This window comes from Musca domestica, unplaced genomic scaffold, assembly GCF_030504385.1.
Source record: "Musca domestica strain aabys unplaced genomic scaffold, Musca_domestica.polishedcontigs.V.1.1 150, whole genome shotgun sequence".
Classification (NCBI taxonomy): domain Eukaryota; kingdom Metazoa; phylum Arthropoda; class Insecta; order Diptera; family Muscidae; genus Musca; species Musca domestica.
In genome coordinates this window covers 1,216,159-1,228,762 of record NW_026712208.1, presented here as the reverse complement: position 1 = coordinate 1,228,762, position 12,604 = coordinate 1,216,159, and the positions used below count along the sequence as shown (strand labels likewise).

The 12,604-nt window shown below is 32.4% G+C and overlaps 1 protein-coding gene across 1 annotated transcript; it reads left to right on the top strand.

Annotated features, from left to right (window-relative positions):
- Positions 1-630: 630 nt before the first annotated feature.
- On the top strand, positions 631-1,792 carry LOC131801322 (muscle calcium channel subunit alpha-1-like). Its single transcript, XM_059119865.1, has 3 exons — positions 631-736; positions 791-1,134; positions 1,190-1,792. Exons 1-3 carry the CDS (start codon positions 631-633, stop codon positions 1,790-1,792), a joined length of 1,053 nt encoding a protein of 350 aa, XP_058975848.1.
- The last annotated feature ends 10,812 nt before the right edge of the window (positions 1,793-12,604 follow it).

Here is a 12,604-nt window from a genome sequence, read left to right as displayed (position 1 = left end):
TGGTATATATATTTATAATCGGCATAAAATTCTAAGTCGATTTAACGATGTCCGTCTGTCTGTTGAAATCACGATATTTGACGTAGAGCTATTTGCTGAACAATTTGTATTGTGCCTAGAATGGTTGATATTACAAATGAGTTATATCGGTCTACGTTTTGGTATAGTCGCCGTATAACAGTGCCTCCCGATATTAGGTACTTTAATGATTTTCGCATATTTTTTACCAATTTGTCTAAAAATTGGTATTTGTAGTTCGTAATGGGTTCCAACTCCGGCGGGAAAACATTGAGTATTTAGATCCACCGATATTCGATATTTTGACAAACAACTCTGTAAGAATTACAAATTGTTCAGTCAAATAAATGGATTAAATATTTGCCCCATTAAATGGTATCCGTTGATTGGATCTTAATGACATGTAACAGTTTATAGCGCGGCTGTTAGTCTTTCGTAGTCTTCATACATTTTGTTACACTTCTATTTAACTTAGCATCGTGTCTTGATACCTTGATAATCGATGCTAATAAACCTGGCAATGTTGTAATTACAAAATACTGTGGTAACTCAAAACAAATAACAATTCTCTGTATATACAACAACTTTATATTCCCTGTCAAAATATTAAGAATGATATCTACTGCTTTATCAAATCTCGTAAAGGAAGGTTTTGACGTTAAAGCTCTAAGAGCATTTAGAGTTCTCCGACCTTTAAGATTAGTATCAGGAGTTCCAAGTAAGTAAATTTAAAATATTTCCATTAAGTACCAACACTTGTTCATATTTCTAGGTTTGCAGGTAGTCTTGAATTCAATTCTAAAGGCCATGATACCTTTACTTCATATTGCGCTATTGGTGCTTTTTGTTATTATAATTTACGCTATAATTGGACTTGAATTATTTTCTGGAAAACTTCACAAGACATGCAGACATTCAAATACAGGAGAGTATCTAAATGATTTGGATGAATTACACGCGTGTGGAGTTGGTTTTAAATGCCCATCAGGATATGAATGTTTCGACGATTGGGTTGGACCTAACGATGGCATTACTAATTTTGATAATTTCGGATTATCAATGTTGACAGTATTCCAATGCATAACATTAGAGGGATGGACTGACGTTTTGTATAGTGTATGATATGTTAAAATTTTAATTATAGTAATATTTTGGAATTAATAATTTTCAGATACAAGATGCGATGGGATCAAGCTGGGAATGGATATATTTTGTTTCAATGGTTATTTTAGGAGCATTCTTTGTAATGAACTTAATTCTTGGCGTTTTATCTGGAGAATTTTCAAAAGAACGCACGAAAGCTAAAAATCGCGGCGATTTTCAAAAACTTCGAGAAAAGCAGCAAATAGAAGAAGACTTGCGAGGCTATTTGGATTGGATTACACAGGCGGAAGATATTGAACCAGACCCAGATGCTCAGATAATAGAAGATTGTCACAAAAATAAAGTAAAAGAGGTAGTTTCAATTGATAATTTAAAAGACCATGAAAATGAGACTCAGCAGACAGATTCATGGTTTCGATCACAAAAAAAGTATTTAGAGCGAATTAATCGGCGCATTCGTCGAGCCTGCAGAAAAGCTGTCAAATCGCAGGCATTCTACTGGTTGATAATCTTATTAGTTTTTTTAAACACTGGAGTACTTGCAACCGAACACTACAGGCAGCCTATATGGTTGGATCAATTTCAAGGTTGGTATTCGCATTTGAACGTAAATGGTGCTACGACCCCCTCTAGAGCCTGCATTTGCATTGCTCTAACCTTAGCTTTTTGATTAGCGTTTCCCTATTATTCTCGGAGTACTCCCTGAGCTTTCATACTGCTGTTGTTCTTAACTTGAAGGAGAGAAAGTAGATCAACTTAGAAATTGTAGGTTTCATTTGCTAAACACTATAGCTTTCTCCAATTATTGTATATTAGTAACTATATAATTGCAATCTTTATATTTACCGTCTTCCTATAATATATATATATATATATATATATATATATATATATATATATATATATATATATATATATATATTTTTTTTTTTTTTTTTTTTTTTAGAATATACTAATATATTTTTCATCGCATTGTTTACTTGTGAAATGATACTGAAAATGTACAGTCTGGGGTTTCAGGGATACTTTGTGTCTCTGTTCAATCGATTCGACTGTTTTGTGGTTATAGGAAGTATTTCTGAAATGGTATTAACCAGTAGTGAATTAATGGCACCTCTGGGAGTGTCAGTTTTGCGATGCGTCCGCCTACTCAGAGTATTTAAAGTAACAAAGTGAGTATATTTGTTTTTTTTTTATAAGACGTTATTATTGGCGTTAGAATGTAAGTCACTGTACATGGAACTAGAATGTTATAATAATTGTATTGATAACTCTTACACCCACTATTACACATATTCATGTCTAGAGGAGATGAGCCGGTTCATAAATGTTTCTATGTGGTGCATATTCATACATAATACCCTTGTAATTTCGCTAAGCTTATATCTTCACTTAATTGTACAAGGTTTGTGATCCTATCGAGCAAATCTCTTTTTCTGTAAGGAGTATTCGAAAGAGGAAGGGCAGAAGAAAAAAATATAACCATCTCACCTAAATCTTAATTCAACAATCTTTGATAAAAAACATTAACGTCTTTTTTAATATGGCATCATTTTTAATAAAAAATTATAAATTATAAAATTATAAATAATGGTATAATTTTGAAAGATTGGACAAGTGCCAATTTTCAATAAGGGAACTGATGAGGATCGGTGGCTCTTTCCGAAACCTAGGTATTCCCTGCCTTACCCCTGGTAAACATTACCCTCATTCGCCACTAATAAACAAACGTTGTTTTTATAAAAACAACAATAAAGGGGTTAAGCCTGACCATTTTGCAGCAACAAAATACTATGGTATCAACAAAGCCAACAATCCTTTAAAAATTCTATTAAAATCTTAAAAATACGGAATGTAGCCGTTATATTAGGATCTATACGACGACGTAGACCTGCATAGGCTGTAGTGCCTATTACGCACTTCAATTACCAAGTTTGAAACAATTATGCACGCTAGCGTTTGTCCCTGCAAGCAAATATACCGCGAATCACTAAGAAGTCACACCTAAGCGATAGAAATCATCGCGTTTGATATCGTTTTCTCACCCGGAAGGATAATCCTTCTGAAAGAAATGAAGCTCGCCCGCGATATATTTAAACATGACTAAAAAGCGTATACTGCGTAACTTCTAGGTCCTCGACAGTTATTGCATATGAAAAAATTGCAATTATTATACCATACAACACTATGTGTTGGGGGTATTATAAGTTTGATTGGGCCAAAAATTATGTAACACCTCGAAATATTAGTTTCCCACATAGGAAAGTATATATGGATCTTCCTATCTCGCAGAGCTGAGTCGATCTAGCTAGGTTTGTCCGTCCGTCCGTCTGTCCATGTTAATTTATAATCACTCTACAGGTCGCAATTATGGCCCAATCCTCACGAAATTGAAAATGGAGATGGGGTTATGGCCAGAATAGAACCCTATTGTTTTTTGGGGTGATGATCGCATAATATTTAACGATTGAAATGGACCAAAAACTGAAAAATTACCAGATTTTGCAGTTGCTTCACAAGGGTAGGGTTAGGCTCAGAAGGGTTAGGCCTATTGTTTCCAAAGATGTCCGCAATATATTTAGGTGTTGGAATGGACCAACAACTTAAAATGTTCCTGAATTTGCAGCCGTTATAAAGGTCATAAATAGAAACTAAAGGACACGAAATCTCGCATGAGGTTAGAGTTTAGGTGTGCTGGTAGAATTGAACACTACTTTTGTGTGAAAAAAATACCAACATTCTCATTCTACCGAAACGCTGCAATAACTTACAGGCGAAATCCAAAATACACAAAAGGCTAATTTCTGCCTTTTTGGTGCTAATTTCGTTGACGAATATAGCCAAATATCGTTGACAAGAAAATCATAAAGATGAGTCTAAATTTGAAGATACACAGTGGCATCTTGCTGTTGGAGATGGTCGCAAAATATTAACCAAATAATGCAATATTAATGAACCAAAAATAAGAAAAATTTCCTGATCACGACTCGCCTGAGAAGAGCGTTAAGGACAGAGAAGAATTCTAGCATTTTGAATGACCATTGTAATATATTTAGCTATAAAATGGACCACAAAAACTAACAGCACGACGGAGTCCATAAATATTGGGCAAATGTCTTTGGTCAAAATGCTAAGGGTAATATCTGGGCACCGTGCACCGTGACATAATTTCAAAAGCGAAATCTTTCAAAATGAATTTGGACATAAGAGGGCTTCCAACATGTTGTAGTGTTGTAGGGTATCACATGGTCGGCCCCGCACGGCTATAGCGTTGCTTACTTGTTTTTTTATTGTTATTGGTACCTTTCCAATATAAGCTTGGTTGGAACTTATACTAATTAGCTAAAATACTTAGACATTAATTTTTTTTTCGAGTTTTGCCTTGTTAAGGCGAAGATCATATGTTTTATGATTTAAGTGTTTGTTTTCTCTTTCGAGACGAGCTTAATGATCTGAAATTTGCAGTGAAAAGGAAAGCCAGATAGACACTATCACACACTCACCACACTTATATATATCTTCTTCTTCTATATCTATAAAAGAGGAAAATGTTTGTATGTTTGTTTGTTTGTTTGTTTGTTTGTTTGTAATTTATGGACTCGAAAACCGCTGAATAGATTTTCCTGAAAATTTCCATATATACTGCAACATCGCCTAAAAATAACATAGGCTATATACATTTTTGATTTTCCACTTGGAACTGGAAATATAGCAGCAGAATCGGAGGTACCTCCTAAAAATTTAGATTTTATATGCACATATCTATTGATTGGTTGAAGATACAGTCTCCAAATTTGGAATACGTAACGGAATTTGGAACAAAAATAAGTTTGCCAAATTATATTGTAATCGGTTCAGATTTGGATATAGCTCCCATATATATTTTCGACCGATTTCGTTCATTTGATGCCTCAAACACAATATGAATGTTCGATTCCAATGAAATTTGGAATGTGTGACGGGATTTAATCCGAAAATAAATTTGTCAAATTATATTGAAATCGGTTCAGATTTGGATATAGCTCCAATATATATTTTCGGCCGATTAAAGCATTTGATGCACCAAACACGCTATGTTTCCTCAATTTCAATGAAATTTGAAACGTGTGATAGATTTTATCTAAAAAAATCGATTTCCCAAATTATATTGAAATCGCTCCCATATACATTTTCGGCCGATTTCATATATTTGGTCGACCAAACACGATATGTATTTCCAATTGTAATGAAATTTAAAATAAGTAACGGAATTGGGAGCCACAATGAATTTGTCAAATTAAATTGAAATCGGTTCAGATTTGGATATAGCTCCCATATATATTTTCGACCGATTTCATGTATTTGATGCACCAAACACGCTATGTATCTCTAATTTCAATGAAATTTGGAATGTGTAGCGGAAATTAAAACAATATACATATGTCAAATTATATTAAAATCGGTTCAGATTTGGATATAGCTCTCATATATATTTTCGACCGATTTCATGTATTTTATGCACCATACACGATATGTATGTTCGATTCCAAAGAAATTTAGAATATGTAACGGGATTTTGATTAGAAAATAAATTAGTGAAATTATATTAAATCGGTTCAGATTTGGATATAGCTCCCATATATATTTTCCTTCGATTTCACTTATTTGATGCATGAAATTCGGCAAGAGTGGCTAAATTTGGTACAAAAATAAATTTGACAAATTATATGCAAATAGGCTCAGATTTGATTATAGCTCCCATATATATACTCAGCCGATTTCACATATTTGATGCACCCAAAGCGAGAGAGACAAAATCTGGCACCAAAAAAAAATTGCCAAATTATATTGAAATAAGTTGAGGTTTGGGTATAGCTAACATATATATTTCGGCCGATTTCATACATGTTATGCACCAAACATGATATATATGACCGATACAAATGAAATTCAAAATGTGTGGCGGAATTTGGTTACAATAATAAATGTGACAAATTAATTGGAAATTAGTTAAGATTTGGATATAGCTCCCATATATATATATGTTATCGCCCGATTTCACATGTTTGACGCACCAATTTCATTGAAATATGAAAGGTGTGGCGGAATTTGGTGTAAAAGTATTTTTTTTAAAATATATTTAAACCGGATCAGATTGGGATATGATTTTAATAAGAACCATTGACCCACAACGCCTTAGGCTAACACTAAAAAACAAAACAACAATTGATTTGAAATACGCTTATTACGGCGAAGTATGTTGCTATCTCGAATTCACTAATTGCAATAGAAAAGCCACTCAACTTGAAAAGATTGCATTTTACTGCACGCTTGGTATTTGCTATGAAATAAATAAATCCGGAGGACAAACCCTTCGTGTATGTATGTCATGTTACTGCTTTTCTAATGGTTTTGGTTATTTACGCATTAAAGTAGTGCCATATATATTTTTTTTTAATTTTTATTTTTTTTTTTTCAACCAACATATATTCGTAAATAAAATTTTGAATGCATATAAAATCAAAAGGGGTTGCGAAGCGCACCGGGTTCAGCTAGTATATATACATATATATATATATATATATATATATATATATATATATATATATATATATATATATATATATATATATATATATATATATATATATATATTTATATATATATATATATATATATATATATATATATATATATATATATATATACATATATATATATATATATATATATATATATATATAGTGCGCTTTGCATCTCCCACTTTTCTCGTATATCTAAACTATCAAGCAGTCCACGTGGTTATTTTTAGTAGAGAAGAGTTAACAATGCATATTTATTTCACTATATACTTTGATGGGAGAGTAGAGAAGAGTTAACAATGCATATTTATTTCACTGAAAACACTACGATTGTTGTAAAGTAACACTCCAACATGAAGGTTAAATGTAATGTTGTTAGCAGCGATAATGATGTAAACAATGCTACTCTTACAGAGCAACTTCTAAAAAAGAAAGCAAAGCTTAAGTAAATTGAGTAGCTACAAGAATGTATGAATTTTTTATGTTGTAAATTTGGTCATTTAATGAGTGCTATAAGCCCAAATATGAAAGAATTGTGTGACACTGACCTGCATACTAAAGGGTAGATCAAGACGAATTGTAGCTTTGCTCTCAGAACACCTCGATTCGATTCCTAATCCAGACATCACATTTTTAAAACGAAATAAATTTTTGAGTATTTCATCTAATAAGTAAGAATTCTATGACAGTGCACATTGGAAAAAGTAACAAAAACAATAAAAAAAATGATTAAGTCTGGTGTAATTTTTTTTCACTTCCAATAATTATCGAGGAAGTGACTTCCACGATTATTAGAAATAACACTTTTAGGTCATGCTAAAAATTATCGCGTGCGTGGTTCATCTCTTTCCGAAGGATGCTCCTTCTGGGGTGAGATAGCGATATCAAACGCGATGATTTCTATCGCATAGGAGTGACTTCTAAGTGATTTGCGGGATATTTTTTGCTTGCTGGGTAAATTTGAGTATGTGTACTTAATTTGAGTGTGTGTGTTACTCGGATGGTAGAGTAGAGTTTGTGTGTGCCTTGTTATTGTGAAGCAATCAAATCACCGCAAATCACTTAGAAGTCACTCCTAAGCGATATAAATCATGGCGTAATAGATCCGGCTCCCGAGTCTTCATTTTTTCTTCAGAGGGACTGCAGAAACAGTTAAAACTTCCAATTCATGATACGAATCCTAAGGTAGGAACTGGAGTGTTCGATACAAACAAATTTTGAGAAATGTGCAAAGGCAGGTAATATTGTTTATCAAACCCCGTTTTACTTGGTATTAATAAAGCCTGACTTGAGTCTCAATTTGATATTTAAAAATTGATACCTGTTTAAGTATCTAATTGCCTAATAAGCATATTGTTTTGTTGATCTGAACTCCAATTAAAAAAACTGATAGTCCGTTTAATAAAAAGATAATGTAAGATTATTCTAATAAAAAAGCAATATGAGATGTGTGTCCGTTCCAGAACTTCTGAATGTAAAAGTTTTTGCTACGATAACGGATTTTCCCTTTATGATATCGAAGAAAAATTCAAAGTAGATTCTTGCAGGTACTGAAACAGAACAATTATTGTTACTAAAATATAACAAAATTAAAACAAAAATTATTTTATACAAACAAATTTTTAAATATTTTTTGTATATGTATGTTTATTTCAATCATGACAGAGAATAAGAAACACCACTGCAAGCATTTTGAAGTGAGCAACTCATTCGATAGTTTACAATTATTTATGAATTGAACAAAAATAAGACTTTATTTTATACGAGGAATATAAGACACTATGACGCAGTGGTAAGTATGCTAGCTTTGCTCTCTGAACACCAATCCAGACATCACATTTTAAAAACGAAAAAAAAAAAAAAATAATGTCTAAGTATTTTAGATAATTAGTATAAGGTCTAACCAAGCGTATATTGGAAAGGTACCAATAACAATAAAAAAAACAAGTAAGCAACGCTATAGCCGTGCGGGGCCGACCATGTGATACCCTACAACACTATAACATGTTGGAAGCCCTCTTATGTCCAAATTCATTTTGAAAGATTTCGCTTTTGAAATTATGTCACGGTGCACGGTGCCCAGATATTACCCTTAGCATTTTGACCAAAGACATTTGCCCAATATTTATGGTCTCCGTCGTGCTGTTAGTTTTTGTGGTCCATTTTATTGCTAAATATAATACAATGGTCATTCAAAATGCTAGAATTCTTCCCTGTCCTTAACGCTCTTCTCAGGCGAGTCGTGATCAGGAAATTTTTCTTATTTTTGGTTCATTAATATTTCATTATTTGGTTAATATTTTGCGACCATCTCCAACAGCAAGATGCCATTGTGTATCTTCAAATTTAGACTCATCTATATGATTTTCTTGTCCACCATATTTGGCTATATTCGTCAACGAAATTAGCACCAAAAAGGCAGAAATTAGCCTTTTGTGTATTTTGGATTTCGCCTGTAAGTTATTGCAGCGTTTCGGTTGAATGAGAATGTTGATATTTTTTTCACACAAAAGTAGTGTTCCATTCTACCAGCACACCTAAACTCTAACCTCATGCGAGATTTCGTGTCCTTTAGTTTATATTATGATCTTTATAACGGCTGCAAATTCAGGAACATTTTTAGTTGTTGGTCCATTCCAACACCTAAATATACTGCGGACATCTTTGAAAACAATAGGCCTAACCCTTCTGAGCCTAACCCTACCCTTGTGAAATTTTCGTGAGGATCGGACGATAATTGCAATCTGTATATAATATCCCCAACCTATATATATACATTCTTGATCAGCGTACAGTTCTAAGTCGATCTTATAATCAAGCTATCTTTCGAACAAATTGAGATACAAGGCTAATATTTTGCACATATGTGTATTTTGACAGTAGACGGGCTAAATTTCATTGATTTTAATCATATAAGCGACACTTTTTAGCGGAATTGTTTTAAATTGGCTATGACAAAAATTGGTTATGCAGGTCCACGTCATCGTATATCCACAATATTACGTTTCGTATTTGAAGTTCGTAATGGATACACGTCTTCGTATAGCCCCCACAATGGTACCTCCTGATGTTCGGTATTTTGATGATTTAAGCGGCATTACTATATTACTATATATATATATATATATATATATATATACTTACACTACATTTAAAGTAACAAAATATCGTAGTAAAATTTTTTTAAACACTTATTTAAAAAATAATTTTTATACCCTCCACCGTGAAAAGGATGGTATATTAACATTCCAAATATTCGTCGTAAACCCCATTACGATGTCCGTGTGTCTGTTGAAATCACGATAGAGCCCACGTGATTTGATGTAGAGCTTCAACATTTGGCACAGCAATGTATTGTGTCTAGGATGGTTGGTATTGATGAAATACATTGGTCTTCCTCTCCGTATGTGTTGGCTCATAACGGTACCGCACGATATACTGTTTTTTTTTATGTTTTTCAACATATTTTTCGTGGATTTGTCTAAAAAATTGTATTAGTAGTTCGTAATGGGATCCAGCTAGGGTGGGGGAACGTTGTTCACATAGGTCCACGTTTTCGTATAGTCCTCTATATAATGGTACCTTCTGACATTCGGTATTCGGTAGTTTTAGTCACATGTTTTACGGATTTATCCAAAAATTGACATTTACAGCAGGTCCTAGCTCCCGTGGCAGAACATTGCGCGTATAAAACGGTACCCACCGATATTCGGTATTTTCAAAATTAGTATTTAAGAAGATTTGGCAGATAACAATCCTTAAAGTATAAAATTGTACACATAGGTTCCCGTTTTTGTTTTTTATTTTGGGAAAAGTTTAAAAACATTATCCAAACGATCTTACCGTTATTTGTAGTTTAAAGCATGTTAGAGGGCTTTAAAAGTTCGACCCTGACGAACTTAATGTGTTTTACTTGTTTTAACATAATTTTATATAAAAAAACGCACATGATAATTTAAAAAAAATGGGACTATTGTGTAGCAACAATAATATATATATATATATATATATATATATATATATATATATATATATATATATATATATATATATATATATATATATATATATATATATATATATATATTTTTTTTTTTTTTTTTTTTTTTTTTTTTTGCACAATAAGCATAAAACATGCGATATGTTTAAAGTACAACGACTAGTTGCCGGTCTATTTTATAAGAGCATAAGGTAGCTTTGTAAAATTGTGCTCGCACACAAAAAAGAGAACAATTCCTAAGAAACAAAAAAAATGAACATGCATATGAGACTAGTTATACCCTAAGCTATATGGCAGCAGAGTGTTTATATGATTTGTTACGACCAAATCGTGCATCAGCGAAATAACGGTCTCAGACCATTGAAGTCGACCTAGGGGAGTCCGCTTGTCTATCTGACTGTATACGATTTGATCCTAACTTTGTACATCGTAATATTCGTATTTTGATTTACAAATATTTGCATAACATTGGAAATATATGTTCGATTGTTTTACATTACATTTTGCGTATTTCAATATTTTTATCAGTATTCGATAAAATAAAATAATTTGGTCCACTACACCTGGTATTGTCTCACATTTCAACAATTTCCAACGATTGTCATATATTTGATATATAATTAAGAGGTAGATAGAGACAATTGATAGAGACAATTAGTTGGTAGGCGAGAGTGAGTGCAATCATAACATTGAAAGTTGGCGTTGGTAGAATCTGAATTTACCGTTGTATCAAAAAGGAATATACAGATTGTAACAAGTATAACCTTTAGCCCGATAAGTCGCACCCAAATAGGGTGCAATGAGCAACATGCAGACTTGACATCACTTGTACTCGATTAGAAACGATTCTGGCATACACATTAAGACCGAGCATTAAAGCCGCACGACCTGATGTAAATAGGGGTAATCCCAAGAAAGGCTCCTTATTTCTCTCTGGGGCAGCTTTAGTAGGCGTGAAGACATGTCATAGATTTCTTAAATTAGCAGCAACCAAAAAAAAAAAAAAAAACTTGAGAGGGGCCAAAGTTAGAGGCCACTGTTATGCGACAAAACTAGACTCCATCAAAATCAGCGTTCGAAAATAAACAGTACACAATAATAGTGTACAGTATCGCTAAAACTTGTATCGCTGGTGTACCGGTATGCTGCCACCAACAAAACGAATATACCACATGCACCACATTGAAAAAAAAAATTACTGGCATCAGTGTGCTTTTTGTGATTTAGAAAAAATATATTAGATGCTTGATTTTTTGATATAAAAGCATTAATAATGAATGACATTCTTATAATGAATGGAATTAAAGATTGTATATTTAATATTAACATTTTAACATGCATATTTAAATAAAGCAACAGTCTTTGATTGAACATTCTATTCGACTTAATTATACAAAATTAGATATGACAAACAATGTTTGTATAAGTGGAAATTAAAGAAGAAATAAAACAACATACTATATGTTCATGGAACATATTTAATACTGATTTATTTAGTATTTAATTTTTTATATATAAATGTATATTTAAAATAAAAAAATCTATTAATTAAACAAATTAAATATAATAATCTTAAACCAATACAAAATAAAAGAGAATATTTCAGATACCGGCATTTATTCAATGAACGTTTGATAGGAACTAAAAGACAGGACACTGGAATTGTTATATATATTGTTCTTACAAATAATACAGTTTGTCTGTACTCCGATGCGAAATTGTGGCAAACTATATTCTAGATATTAAATTGTCTGCATAATATTTAAATTGTCTGCATAATAAACATTCATTGATTTCATTTAGAGGACCACTGTAGATAATAAATTATAAATGAATGTACCTTTTTACTGGTTATTACAACGCAATAGGCCCAATTTCAGGCATATCCATAAGAACTTGTAAGGTTAGCACTCTTTCCCAC

What these genes read in the sequence shown, in the direction of transcription:
- LOC131801322 (XM_059119865.1), top strand. Translation starts at nt 631, where the DNA reads ATGATATCTACTGCTTTATCAAATCTCGTAAAGGAAGGTTTTGACGTT. An exon ending in ATTAGTATCAGGAGTTCCAA is followed by an intron (nt 737 to 790) that starts GTAAGTAAATTT and finishes TCATATTTCTAG; the next exon opens with GTTTGCAGGTAGTCTTGAAT. An exon ending in GGACTGACGTTTTGTATAGT is followed by an intron (nt 1,135 to 1,189) that starts GTATGATATGTT and finishes AATAATTTTCAG; the next exon opens with ATACAAGATGCGATGGGATC.